Source organism: Zea mays, chromosome 8, assembly GCF_902167145.1.
Source record: "Zea mays cultivar B73 chromosome 8, Zm-B73-REFERENCE-NAM-5.0, whole genome shotgun sequence".
NCBI lineage: Eukaryota > Viridiplantae > Streptophyta > Magnoliopsida > Poales > Poaceae > Zea > Zea mays.
This window is the reverse complement of record NC_050103.1, coordinates 50720231-50735037: the sequence shown is the minus strand read 5'-3', so window position 1 is coordinate 50735037 and position 14807 is coordinate 50720231. Positions and strand designations below refer to the sequence as shown.

General features: G+C 44.7%; 1 protein-coding gene across 2 annotated transcripts; it reads left to right on the top strand.

Moving 5' to 3' along the window:
* Positions 1 to 11735: 11735 nt before the first annotated feature.
* Positions 11736 to 14010, top strand: LOC103635177 (uncharacterized). 2 transcript variants are annotated; one of them, XM_008657703.3, is made up of 4 exons: positions 11736 to 11939; positions 12809 to 12875; positions 12965 to 13081; positions 13817 to 14010. In XM_008657703.3, exons 1-4 carry the CDS (start codon positions 11915 to 11917, stop codon positions 13950 to 13952), a joined length of 345 nt encoding a protein of 114 aa, XP_008655925.1. In that variant the 5' UTR covers positions 11736 to 11914; the 3' UTR covers positions 13953 to 14010. The 2 variants fall into 2 exon arrangements, with proteins under 2 accessions (XP_008655925.1, XP_008655926.1); XM_008657704.3 differs by lacking the exon at positions 11736 to 11939 and adding an exon at positions 12153 to 12352 and having other exon boundaries at positions 13817 to 14009.
* The last annotated feature ends 797 nt before the right edge of the window (positions 14011 to 14807 follow it).

Below are 14807 nucleotides of genomic sequence, written 5' to 3'. Positions count from 1 at the left end.
AAATGTAAGTTATGTAATCGCTTCCGCATTTCTATATCTCCGATGTTCTGTAATGTCTGCAAGACGGGTGAAACGTTCCTGGAAAGGTAAGAAAGAAGATACCGAACTTGTCAAGTGATTCAGGAACATCTACAGGGTTGTCTGATGTCTGTTGGACAAGGACAACTATAGGTGGGCCTAATTACTTGGGAGGTTCTGTCACAGCTGGTATCGGAGCGAAGCCCTTCTCTGCAGATATTATGAGGCATCTTCAAAAGGATTTTCTAAAAGACTTATCTAGAAACTCTCTTCCCTTCTTACCTAAGTATTCTGAAGAGTTTATCTTAAAGACCAGGTAGTAAGAGTACAACATATAGAAGGTGTGAATCAACTAAGGTTGATTCTGTAATTATACATGCATCATGCTAAGAACTATACTAATCAAATTTTCCCCCTTATAAAAATGCCGCCGCGCACCAGAAAGACCGCGCGCAAATCTACTAGACCCATTGGCGTACCCCGCCATTAACTTGCCCCAAGACATGAAGAAAGTAGCACTGGTAGCAACGATCCTATCGGGGATCTGGTAGCACAAGTTGAACTGCTTCAATCAGAACTCCGTCACAGGAATGATCTATGGGTCGCGGATGGTGAAAGAAGAAACAAATTGAGAGCAGCCATCCGCTACTTGCAAGACCAACTCGCGAAACGAGATCTAGCGCTCGATTGGGCGGTTAACTCTCGTCCACTCGCCTGGGCTAATGAAGCCAAAGCTTGAGCCCGCGTGGAGGAGCTTAGCTCAGCCATGGATAACTTGCAGGTCTATTATAATACACTACATGAAGAAGTTCATGTGTTGTATTCACAACTACACCCGAACATCCCTGCGGATCCTGTCGGGATGGAAGCCGGACCTTCTCATGTAGCGGGAGAAGCACTTAATGGTGAACTGGACCTTTTCAGGCCCCCTCCATCTATGAAGATTGGTTGACAAATGGTCTCCTACGCCCAATAGTAAAGCTACCAAAAGTGAAAAGAAGTGGCTTATCAATTGCCCGTAACATTGGCCGGACGGGACTTTCCTACTAATATGATCGTTCTGAAAGGCCAAGATATAGATGTCATTTTGGGCATGAATTGGTTAGCCAGACACAAAGCAACCCTCAACACTGATCAGAGAATTATCAGGTTGAGTCATAACCAAGAAGAAATTCTTTTCCATATCCCCATTCCAACCAAAGCTACTGGCAGAGTTTATGAAGCCATTATACAGGAGATCAAGGATATTCCGGTAGTATGCGAGTTTCCCGATGTCTTTCCAGAGGATTTGCCTGGACTGCCACCTGAACGGGAGGTAGAGTTTGTAATTGAGTTGAAGCCCGGTACGGCTCCCGTATCTAGAAGATCGTACCGAATGCCTCCAAATGAGTTGGTAGAACTGAAGATTTAATTACAAGATCTACTTGAGAAAGGATTTATCCGGCCAAGCTCGTCGCCATGGGGTTGTCCAGCCATATTCGTCAAGAAGAAGGATCAAACTTTACGGATGTGTGTGGATTATCGACCCCTGAATGAGGTCACTATCAAGAACAAGTACCCTCTTCCGCGGATTGACATTCTATTTGATCAACTGACTGGAGCGAGGGTCTTCTCCAAGATTGATCTCAGATCGGGCTATCACCAGATCCGTATTCGGCCCGAGGATATACCAAAGACCGCATTCACTACACGGTATGGATTATTTGAATACCTGGTAATGTCTTTCGGATTGACAAATGCTCCTGCCCACTTCACGTATTTGATGAACTCTGTATTCATGCCCGAGTTGGACAAGTTTGTGGTGGTCTTCATTGATGATATTTTGATATATTCCAAGAATGAAGAGGAGCACGCCCAACATTTACGGATCGTGTTAACGCGCTTGAGAGAACATCAGTTATATGCCAAGTTCAGCAAATGCGCGTTTTGGCTGGAGGAAATTCAATTTCTGGGACATGTACTGTCTGCCAGGGGGATTGCGTTAGATCCCAGCAAAGTCAAGGACATTTTGGAGTGAAAACCCCCGACCACTGTTCATCAGGTCCGAAGTTTCCTTGGACTGGCTGGATATTGCCGCCGATTCATACCAGATTTTTCTAAGCTTGTGAAGCCAATCACAAGTTTATTGAAGAATGATATTAAATTCAATTGGTCTTCAAAGTGTGATGAAGCTTTTGAACAATTGAAGATATTATTAACCACTGCTCCGGTATTGGCTCAACCGGATATTAATAAGCCCTTTGATGTGTATTGTGATGCATCAGGCAGTGGCCTCGGCTGTGTGCTAATGCAAGAAGGCCGAGTAATTGCATATGCTTCAAGGCAGTTGCACCGACATGAGGAACATTATCCTACTCATGATCTGGAGTTAGCTGCGGTGGTTCATGCCCTAAAGATTTGGCGTCATTATTTGCTGGGTAATGTCTGTCATATTTATACAGACCATAAGAGCTTGAAATATATCTTCACCCAGTCAGAATTGAATATGAGACAAAGGCGATGGCTCGAGCTGATCAAGGATTATGAATTAGAAATCCATTATCACCCAAGAGCAAATGTAGTGGCAGATGCGCTCAGTCGCAAGACTTCCTGTCATTTCTAACAATGAGGACTTCTGACATTACATTATGCCAGGAGATGGAGAAATTAAACCTGGGAATGATTCAACATGGGACTTCAAATCATTTGAAGCTAGAGTCAGTCATCTTACAAAGAATAATTGACGCACAAAAAGATGACGAGGGTATGAAACACATACGTGAGAAGACAAGGGCTGGAACAGCCAAATGTTTCAAAGAAGACGATCAAGGTGTGGTATGGTTCAATAACCGCATGGTGGTGCCGAAGAATGAAGAGATCCGTCAGCAAATTTTAGATGAAGCACATCTTAGTCGCTATTCTATTCATCTGGGAAGCACTAAGATGTATCATGATCTAAAGCAACACTACTGGTGGACGAAGATGAAAATTGAAATTGCACGCTATGTGGCTAAGTGTGACACTTGCAGACGTGTCAAGGCCATACACATGAAGACTGCTGGTCCATTACAATCTTTGTCGATCCCCACATGGAAACGGGAAGATATTAGCATGGACTTCGTTGTGGGATTACCCAGAACAGCAAAAGGCTTTGACTCCATTTGGGTTATCATTGATCGACTTACGAAGATCGCCCACTTCCTTCCAGTCAAAGTAAAATATCCCGTCATCACCTATGCGTAGTTGTACATTGCTCGCATTCTCAGTTTGCATGGTGTTCCGAAGACCATAGTGTCAGATCGTGGACCTCAATTCGTATCCAAATTCTGGGAAGAACTTCATAAATCCCTGGGTACAAAATTGCTCCACAGTTCGGCCTATCATCCTCAAACCAGTGGACAGACTGAGAGAGTGAACCAAATACTTGAAGATATGCTACGGGTGTGTGTTCTGGAATTTCCACAAAAATGGGATGAATGTTTGCCGTTAGCGGAATTCTCATATAATAATAGCTATGAAGAAAGCATCAAGATGGCACCCTTTGAAGCTTTATATGGACGACGATGTCGTACTCCGCTAAATTGGTCTGAACCTGGTGAAAGGTACTTCTTCAGGCCTGATATGGTGGAAGAGACTAAAGAAAAGGTTCAGAAAATAATTCATAATTTAAAGAAAGCTCAAGCTCGTCAGAAGAGTTATGTAGACAAACGGCGAATGCCCTTATACTTTCTTGTGGGAGACTATGTCTACCTAAAGGTTTCGCCAATGAAGGGTGTATCACGTTTCGGGGTTAAAGGGGAGCTTGCACCCAGGTACATTGGTCCTTTCCCTATACTCGAGCAATGTGGACAAGTGGCATACCGACTCCAATTACCCGAAACCTTGTCTGCTATACCTAATGTGTTCCACGTGTCACAATTGAAGAAGTGTCTTCGGGTTCTCGATCGAACCATTGAAGTGACATATGTTGTCCTTGAACCGGACATGACATATTCTGAGCACCCTATTCGAGTCTTGGATCAAAAGGACAGGGTTACCCGGAGAAAAACTCTCAAGTTCTACAAGATACAGTGGAACCAACATTCCGAAGATGAGGCTACATGGGAAACTCAAGACTTTTTAGATAAGAATTTCCCAGGCTTTTTAGCCTCTTGTAATTTGTAAAGCATGTATAGCTGTTGTAATAAAGGAGTGAGTCCCAAACCACCCCTGCCTTGTACCAAGAATAAGGAAATAAAGACGTGATGCGTTTCCTTTACCATTACTTATCCTAGGACTTTTAATCTCGGGACGAGATTCTTTTATGGGGGAAAGGATTTAACACCCCTGGTGTTACTGCTACTAAAACTTGAGCATGGCATCATAAGCATTGGCATTACATATGTTTGACACACCTAGAGTGCATTCACTAGGTAAAAATTTCAAACAAGTTGTATTGTTATAGCATTTTGCAAATAGAACCCTGGATAGGGAACTTAACCTTAAATAGGGATTAAAGGGGTAAAACTTAACCCAAGTTGAGAAAACCTAAAAGCTTTAGGGGAATAGTTATAAAATGTTCCCAAGAATGAACTTGAATCACTTTTATACCCCTGAGATACCAAAAACCCCATTGGAACCCTGGAAAACCCTAAATCCAAACCCTAGAGGCCTATGTGCAAAAACAGTGCACATTTGGACTAAAGTATAAAAACTATAATGTTAAAGCATATAAAGTCACATGGTTCACATTTGGGAAGATTTACAAGCCAAACCCTAAGTTTTGGGGCTAATTGCAAAAAGTACCACTTGACCTCTATATAGCCTAAGTCTGAAATCAGTGTGATTGCTTCAACTTTGAGCCTTTGTATCTTTCAAATTCTAGGGTTTTTGCCCTAGGGCACCACGTCAAAGTTGTAGACCAATCATAGGAGAACAATTTTGCTTAATAGTGTGAGCTCAATTGTTGTGAAGAATTTGGAGATAATCACCCTCAAAGTCAGGCTGTCAGGACATCTTAAGTCTGAATTTCCAGTAACAGTGAAATTAGGTAGACTTTGAACCTGATTTTGAGTTGGATTCGGTAACTATTTTATGGTAAGCTCCATGGCAAAGTTGAAGATTAACTGTAGGTCTATAACTTTGGTACAGAGAGCTAGCCTGGTCACCACACAAAATCAGGAGTAAATCGAGCTCCAAGATGATCTATCAGGTCGACTGACTGAAGAAACGCCATGGTACAGTGCTCGGATGTGGATCAGACTGCCAGCGTTGTGTGCTCACCACCGGCGACCTCTCTGCGCGAAGATTCGTGCCGCCGCCGTCCAAATCCGTGCGCGGTAGGGAACAAATAACGCCGGAGTTAGATAGCGCATACGTGGCACCCTACCCCGAGTCCAGCCGGAGACCTCACCGGCGGCCACCGAGTCAATCGTTTTCCGCCGTGGTGTCCTCTGCACCGTGATTCTACCTCACTGTACCACTCCTCTATGTGCTAGGCATGCACTAAAGAAGCTATCCGTGGCCGGGAAGTGATCGCCGGACCTCCGCGGCTATAAATAGCCCCCTGGATCACGGCGAGGCTCGGTCATCACGAACACCAGTGAACCAAATCGAAGTCAAATTCGCACTGCCCTCTCCACCTTCGCCCAAATTGATTGCGCGCGATGAAAGCACAGCCTCTTACGGTTCTATAGCCCCAATCCCATCCCCCAATTTCACCCAGAGTCGACGCGACGTCATTTTCCCCTTTTCTCTGTCGCCGGTGAGCACAAGACTCTGCACTCCGTGGCCGGACCACTCTGGTAAGGCTCTGCCTCTCTCGAGTGTTGTTCTAGCAGCTCTGTAGGCACGTAATGCTCACCGTAGCATCCGTTTGACCATTCGGGCGTAAGTGATTGGGAACACGGGATTAACATCACGGTTTCCGCCGTTCACGTGGGCAGACCGTTCTCAAAGTGTTCAAGCCAAAGTGAAGCTCGTTCCTAGGTCGCCTTGGGTAGGTTATGCTCCCCCTGTCGCTCGACTGAGCATTCGCCGCCGGCCAGGGCCAGCCCGTGCGGCGTTGGTGATGAACGGCAAACGCGCCGTGGTCGGGGACTTATTTGGAGAAGAAACGAAGTTTCAGGGATCTCGGTGTAAGATGTCAGTGACTCTTAGAAAATTCTGTAGAACGTTTTGCAAATTAGTTAAGACCTTGGGGGCATTTTCGTAAAGTCTACAGGTGCGCGCGCGTGGGCAGTTTCCTTCGGGCCTGGACTGTACTGGGCCGGTTTAAGCCCAATGCTGTTCAAACTTTCCCTTTTCTTTTTCTTCCAGAACCAAATAAATTCTAGAAAATGGTAGAAAAATCCTAAAAATGTCAAACTAATTTTCCTAGATTTCTTATTTTTCATAGTATTTAATAAAAATAGTTGACTGATTTTTAGATTAAATAAGAAATTTTGGAGTATTTAAAGTAGCTTAAAACATTGATTCTGGATTTTTAGAAAATAGATAATAAGTCCAAAAATGCCCAAACTTTTTATATGAGCTCTACATATTATTTAGAAGCCTTGGGTAGAGTTTATTTTGATTTGGACCTTGTTTGATACTTAGAACCCAAAACCCCCACCCCTGCCCTTTGAACTCCTTTACTGACTCCGGAAACCCTAAGTTCTCGGAGTTCCGTGAAGGAAAGTTGTATTCAAGACTTAGATAATAAATTCTTATTATCTTTGCACTCTCATGAGCATTACATGGCATTCATTCTTATATACACATATATATGGTTATGATTAGAAAACGAAGAAGAGATCGAAGTAACTGAAGAGAAGACACCACCACCTTCGGAATCTCAGGCCGGAAATTGTTTCTAGTTTGATATCTGCGGGTCCGAGCCTGACTCACCTACTAACGAAGGCAAGCCCCGGTGCATTTGCCACCTCCTTGATGCTTTTAAAATCTTTCTCACTTGTTTGATGCATTAGGTGATAGGAGTTGATTGCTAAAACAATTCCTGCATTACCTTCCTTGAATTTGATTACCTTCCTTGATCACCCGTTTTACAAAAGAATTTTGATGCTTAGCCTTGCTCTAGAAAAACAAAATGTTTTGTTTTTACAAAAGATGATGTGGCAAAAGTGGGTGGGATGTTTTTGAAAATAAAACTTGATGGTGGATCCATCACGGCCGTGATGGGTTCAACATCGAAAAAGATGTACCTCTGCCAGGTACCAAACTTTGGGTTTGAAATAATTAAGCTGAGACCGGGCGAGTGACTTGCACGAGAAAGGAGTCTCGGTGTAGTGTCTCCGTCTGAGTTGATTAAGGACCGTGTCCATGTAGGCCTACTGACCGAGGACCCTTTAACTGGTCACATGCCTTGTCATGGGTAAGCCTTGCCTCGGGCAGACTAAGGCCAGAATAAGATAACATGGAATGGGCGTGGAGCGGTGGCAGGAGTAGCGTGTGCCCTCCGTGGCAAGAGGCTGGACGGTGGTGTATCTGTGCTCTCGGTTCGCGTGAACCTGATCTGGTCTTAAGAATCCCGGTGGCGGGTTGACATATGCAAGGGTTAAGTGCTACATATGTCGTGTGATTGGAGATCCTCAGCTGAGTATAATCGATTCGGATCGCCGTACCTTCACGGTTATGAAGACTTGGTCACTGACTTATACGTAGCAATCCACTAAAGATGAAGGGTTTGTTAAGAAATTGGCTAGTGCAGGTCAAGTGATTGAACTAGGGTACAAAGAACTCTAGTTGCAGGTAATTTTACTTAACTTGACAAATAAAACTGGATTTTTAAGGATCCACTTTAGTAAGCATTTCTGCAAAACAGAGACTTTGATTATTGAAAAGCCTTACCTTGACTCCCTTAACCAGCATACCCTTGAGAGTCTTTTCTTTAGTCAGGTAAGACTTGCTGAGTAATTCCATACTCAGGGTTTATTCCCCCGTTGTTTTTAGGTGAGGAAGCAACAAATTTTTGTTGCTTTTGCTCTAAGGCGGTACCCAAGGAAGAGCGCAAGGAATGAAGTGCGGAAGGAAAGGATCCTCCATTAGGACTTTTGTTTAAAACTATCGGGAGGAGTTTTTGCCTCCCTTGGTATGTGTAATAATATTACTCTGCACTCCTAGGATATAACTCTGGTCTGTAATAAATAACTTGATCTTACTTTCTAAATAAATGTAAGTTATGTAATTGCTTCCGCATTTCTATATCTCCGATGTTCTGTAATGTCTGCAAGACGGGTGAAACGTTCCTGGAAAGGTAAGAAAGAAGATACCGAACTTGTCAAGTGATTCAGGAACATCTATAGGGTTGTCTGATGTCTGTTGGACAAGGACAACTGTAGGTGGGCCTAATTACTTGGTAGGTTCCGTCACATCCTTGGTTGAGCATGAACCGACCGAGCTCCCCCTCGATCGTTTCCCTCTTGGTGATCTTGGTCACCTCATCTTCTTCGTGCGCGGTCTTGAGCACGTCCCAAATCTCTTTGGCACTCTTCAACCCTTGCACCTTATTATACTCCTCTCAACTTAGAGAGGCGAGGAGTATAGTAGTGGCTTGGGAGTTGAAGTGTTGGATTTGTTCGACCTCCTCCGAATCATAATCCTTGTCCCCTTTCTTTGGTACCTGCGCTCCATACTCAACAATATCCCATATGCTTTTGTGGAGTGAGGTTAGGTGATGCCTCATTTTATCACTCCACATAGAATAATCTTCACCTTCAAACATAGGTGGTTTGCCTAATGGGATGGAAAGTAATGGAGTGCGTTTTGAAATACGAGGGTAGCGAAGGGCCATCTTACTATACTTCTTGCGCTCATGGCGCTTAGAAGTAGCGGATGCCGATTCCGAGCCGGAGGTGGAGGGTGATGAAGAGTCGGCCTCGTAGTAGACCACCTTCTTCATCTTCTTCTTCTTGTCACCCTTCCGTTGGGACTTGATGGAGGAAGATGATTCCTCCTTGTGCTTGTGGGAGGACTCCCTTGAATGTGTTCTCCCTGAGCTTGCGGACTTGTCGCCGGTCCCGATCTCCCTCATGGCGGATGCTCCCGACATCACTTCAAGCGGTTAGGCTCTAATGAAGTACCAAGCTCTGATACCAATTGAAAGTCGCCTAGAGGGGGGGTGAATAGGCAAATCTGAAATTTATAAAGTTTAAGCACAACTACAAGCCGGGTTAGCGTTAGAAATATAAGCGAGTCCGAAAGAGAGGGTAAAAACAAATCTCAAGCAAATAAGAGCGCATGACACGGTGATTTGTTTTACCGAGGTTCGGTTCTTGCAAACCTACTCCCCGTTGAGGTGGTCACAAAGACCGGGTCCCTTTCAACCCTTTCCCTCTCTCAAACGATCACTTAGACCGAGTGAGCTTTCTCCTTAATCAAACGGGTCACTTAGACCCTACAAGGACCACTACAAACTTAGTGTCTCTTGCTTTGATTACAAGTTACTTAAAGAATGAGAATGAGGAAGAAGAAAGCACGATTGCAAACACCAAGCGACAAGAGCGACAAATAACACACGGATCACTCTCTCTCTCTCAAGTCACTAATCACTAATGATCACTTGTCTCAATTGTGGAACTTGGAGAGATTGGAAGCTTTGATTGTGTCTTGGAATGGATTGCTAGCTCTTGTATTGAATGTTGAAGGTTGGAATGCTTGGGTGTATTGAATGGAGATGGTTGGGGTTGTATTTATAGCCACCAACCACTTCCTAGCCGTTGCTTCAATTCTGCCAACCACGGACGGTCCGCGTCCTGGTCCGGACGGTCCGCCCCCTACATATCAACGACTGAAAACGCAATGGTCAGCAGTAACGACTATATCAACGGCTATTTTGCATTTAATGCGTCGTCAGATGTCAGATAAAGGCAATCGCAGACGGTCCAGTCGTTCACCCCGGACGGTCCGCGAGGACGCTATAATTCATTTTACCAAACCCGTCACCTTTGGGTTTTTCGGTTCCTCACCTACCGGACGGTCCGCGCCTGAGGCCGGACAGTCCACGCGTGTACTCGGACGGTCCTTGCTTTCCCTCCGGATGGTCCGTAGTGTAGACATCAGTTTTTGCATTAGTTCTGTCCGAGGGTCATTCTGGTGTCGTGGACGGTCCGCCGCAAGGACCCGGACGGTCCGCGCTTAGTCTGTTTTTCCAAAAAGCTTCTCCTGTCCGGAATAATCTACGGTATTCCGGACAGTCGATTTAGAATAGTTGTAGATGAACCTTTGGCACATGTAGAACATATAATCTAGAGCAAACTAGTTAGTCCAATTAATTTGTGTTGGGCAATTCAACCACCAAAATTTATATAGGAAAAGGTGTAAGCCTATTTCCGTTTCAGATACCAACCTAAATAAATAAGAGATTATAATTAATAATAACACCCACAATGCAATGCGAATGACAAATTAAGTTTAGTTCCATAAATTACTCATGTGAGGGTCTGAGCCGCTTATGACCGTGAGCACGACTGATATACTAATTTTACACTCTACAGAGGTTGCATATCTTTACTCACAAGTCGTGTTACCCATCTGCCACGGGGTCATGAATCTCATACACCTCTACCGAGGAGGCGAGGCAAGGTAGCACTACGAGGCCTTTACAAAGTTCCACTAGCTTCAGAAAACCCGCTACGGTTTCTGAGAAGGGCGATATAAGAATCCATCATCCAAAAAGCCATCGCAGCATGATCGAATCGAGAATCTCCCTATACCGCAGCTCCTCTACCGCCCTTGCCTCTTTCGAGTAAGGTAGTCCTCCACTAGCTTTCCTAATTAGTCACCAAAGGGTGTCCCATACCACCCTTGTGGTAGCACTATTTTCCCGGGTGGTCACTCTATGTTCCAATTAATACAATGTTCTTGTCATGAATAATAATAAACCAGCAGTAATAGTGAAACATGATCATAATTCAGTATATCATTAATCCCAAAACCAGGTAGAGCAGTAACAAGTCTACCCAATAGTTCATTTGTTTGCAAGGTGTGGGGTAAGCAAAACTAGGGTAACCTATTAAGTCCCATAAAATTAACCTGAGCATGTCACAGTAATTAACAAGAACATTATTAGGTAAATAAAAGTGATCAAGGGCACAACTTGCATGTGACTTGAGATCCCAGGTACTTCACCAAGTTGGTCTTCGGTGACTCATAACCTCGCTGCTACTCGTAGCAATACATGCAAATATACAAGAAGTACATAAAAATAACAGTACACCAAATATGAGAACAAACAGCGTAAAAATATTCTACGCGCTGCTACGAGGTCGTAGGTTCGAGAATGACTAGAACCGGAGTTACGACTAAAGAGATATAGTATTCGGAAGATCTATGTGAATTAAATATGACAAACTAGGTTATATGTTGATTGATATAAATCATGTGATAAAAATATTCTAAATAAAGAATTGTTTCAACTTTAATCTATGGTATAACATATTTAGAGTTTATATTTTGATCAAATTATAATTATGGATAGGTAAACTTTGATTAGAAGAGTTAATCTAGTAAACATAGGTTAGACAAAGATCCAATAATAAAAGTATGTGATACGATACAACTGATGTTGTTATGCGTAGACAATATTATTATGAAGGTAAGGCAACTGGAACGGGTTAAAACGAAGTTAACACGAAGGAGTTACGAATTTCTAAAGTTTCTTGAAGTATTCTTATATTAGAATCATTTTCAGATAACCAAAGCTTGAGTCCTAAATCTTTACTACTCTATAAGTCCTTATTGTAGGCGTGCACATGTGCGCGTGTTCTGCCTCCCGCGATCTCGCTCGTGATATTCCAGCCCCGCCGCCGCCATCCCCGCCCCCATCCGTGACACCCCACCATCACCGCCGTGCCACGCGCGACAACTCCATCCCCTGTCCGCACCCCTACCCCGAGCATCGCAGCGCCTCCCGCACGAGGTCGTTGCGCTTGTTGATCTGATGGCGGCCCATGGCAAAGGAGCAGGTCAGTCCCGTCCCCTAGCCTTTCCCGACTCCTCCCCTCCGCCTCACTCCATCGTCGTCGTTGGGCCCGGGTCCAGAGGTGGAAGGCTAGGTGGGGGCAAACCCTAACCCCTCCCTTTTCTTCCAGTCGCCGCCACCTCCATTCTCCCTCTGCCCCTTGATAGCGCTCCCGTCGATGCCCACCTCTCTCTTCTGCAGGAGGTGATGGCAGCCACGGGAGAAAGCCGACGCTCGGCGTGATTCCCACCCGTCGCGAGCCAAGAGGTTCGAGGTCATTTTTGAGCCAAGAGGTTCGCGGCCACGGGAGCAACCCTACAGAACCATCACCACCACCGCTCTCTCTTCCTCTGCTCTTCTCTGCCTGCCTGAGCTCACCGCACCTCGCCTCCTCACCGCGGATCCTCCGTTAATCCGGTAACTCTCTCACCATCTCTATAGTCACCCTACAGTCCCTCTCTGCCTACTCCTGCCAGTGCGTGGCGCGGGGGCGCGGTGCGGCTCTCCCAGATTCGCCTAGCATTGCTCGCTCGGGGTCGTGCCAAGCCGATTCGATCTCGCGCTTGCGCACTCCTGCCGCGGATCCGGCTAGATCTCGCTAGAATTGGGGCGTGCGTTTATTTCAAATGCAGCAGATCCGCGTGCTTGTGCGCGTGATCTGGCGTCATCGCGGGCCTTTCGTTAACGAAATGCATGGCCCGATCTGTGGTTTGGTGGTCAATGCCATGTTTTTTATTACTGTCTTATGCTGGGAGCAAAATAGAAACATAGAATAGCTTCAATTGATGCCTTTTAGAACGGATTCTGTAGAGCAACTCATGGACACTTTCTTCTTGTTTTAACAAACGTGGCATCGGGCGAGCTCTGGTGTAGGTAGAAAATGGCCGATGCCGAGGATATCCAGCCCCTCGTCTGCGACAACGGAACTGGCATGGTCAAGGTAAGCCACCGGTTTGGTTACATCTGTTCTTGAGAATGCAAGGTTCTCGGTGGCTGCTGGGGCCCTAACAACAACACCAACTTTGGCAGGCTGGGTTCGCTGGCGACGACGCCCCAAGGGCCGTCTTCCCCAGCATCGTGGGGCGCCCGCGCCACATTGGTGTCATGGTCGGGATGGGGCAGAAGGACGCCTACGTCGGTGACGAGGTGCAGTCCAAGCGGGGTATCCTGACCCTCAAGTACCTCAGCTTACACATCACATTATTCTCCACATTACAGCAATCAGTGCAACAATCAGAGCATTTATTTAGGTATCCTGCAAGTAGTAGTAGTGTTATGCGTGTTCTAATATTCTATGTCACAAATGTAAATCATTTTATTAATTGGGCACAAAATTATTTAACATTGCTGCACTGATTGTTGTTCCTAAATTTAAGAAAATCTTTATGTGATACAGGTTCCAGATGTTGTTGTGGCGTTAATGCCAATATGTGAGGCTTTTGGGTCAATACCACCGCCTCCTAATCACAAGTCTACCATTCATGGTGAAATATCTGTTTATAGAGTCTTCTCTTGTGCATTTCTTTGTCTTCTTCGCTTGTGGAAGTTTTATAGACCTCCTCAAGAGTATTGTATTGCTGGTCGTGGAGGCTCAGTAAAGCTGGAACTGACTCTGGACTATCTGTTGTTGATGCACAATAATCACATTGAGTTCACAAATTCATCTGCCTCTAATAGGGATTCTTGCAATGATATGGGCTCAGTAAATAAGGTTCCTGCTCAGCCGATTTATATTGATTCTTTTCCCAAGCTAAGGGCTTGGTATTTCCAGAATCAAGCTTGCATCGCTTCTCCACTTTCTGGTCTTTGCAACAAAAACACTCTTCATCAATTTTAGTATGACATTGATTCAGACTGTTGCTTCTGAAACCATTTTTACAGGTTCTGCAAACCGATCATGACAAAACCAAAGGTAGCTTTGAAGCCGCAGACTCTGTCTCCACAACCTGAAGCCCAAGCACCTCATGATCCTCAAACACCAGAGCAACAACAAAGCGGGACTGGTGTAGGCGTGTAGCTGGTGAGCCGGGTAGTGAAGGAGGTGTGTAGCAGGCCTCCAGTGAGCAAATGGGCATGGTGCCAGATGCATCTGCGGCCGGTGGCAGGAAGGTCGAGCTGGATGGGGACATGCGGTGGACATCACAGGTTGGCCCCTCCAGTGATCCATCTCAAACACTAGCCAGGTTTCCTCCTTTGTCACCCTCCTTTGGCAGTTCTCTTCCTAACGTCGCCGTAGGTTCCCTTCCCTGCTGTTTTTGTCTCCCATAGCTCTTAAAATTTTAAGTTCCCTGTTTGCATAAAGGCCACAGGAAAAACGTTGAATCAAAGCAAACCTGATGCTTACCGAAAGCATGTTCGATGAGTTACTCAGATTCATGGCCCAGGAATTGAATCTACACGGTTTAATAACTATTTTGTGACACCCCAGTGTCACCTAGGGTTTCTCTTAAAAAGCCAAACCAAGAACCATCATATTATGTGAACCAAAGTAAGCATGAGCATCAAAACAATTTAAGTGAGAAAGAATTCACCAAGTATATACTTAAAGTGTCATGATCAAAACAATTGAGGCTTTTGAAAGATAAGAATGTGCAACCCTAATTCAAAACCCTAAGTGAACCCCATGAACAAAATTCAAGGAAATATAAAAAAGAGAATGAAAAGTTTAAAATTTTAAGTTGAGCCAATTATATAAGTTAAAGTATATTTACTAAGTAACAAGAAAGATTAAGAAGGCTTAGCCAAAATAACTCAATTAAATCCCCAAAACAGCCCTTGATCAATGAACCCTTAGGGAAATTCAGATTTCTGAATTTCTGAATTTCAGACCTCTTCTCAAAGATCATCTGTGTTCTCTGCTTTTCCAAACTCA

Coding starts and splice junctions, on each gene's coding strand:
- LOC103635177 (XM_008657703.3), top strand. CDS start 11,915: ATGGCGGCCCATGGCAAAGGAGCAG. Junction 11,940..12,808: donor GGCCCATGGCAAAGGAGCAG/GTCAGTCCCGTC, acceptor GCTCTGGTGTAG/GTAGAAAATGGCCGATGCCG. Junction 13,082..13,816: donor ACGCCTACGTCGGTGACGAG/GTGCAGTCCAAG, acceptor CCATTTTTACAG/GTTCTGCAAACCGATCATGA.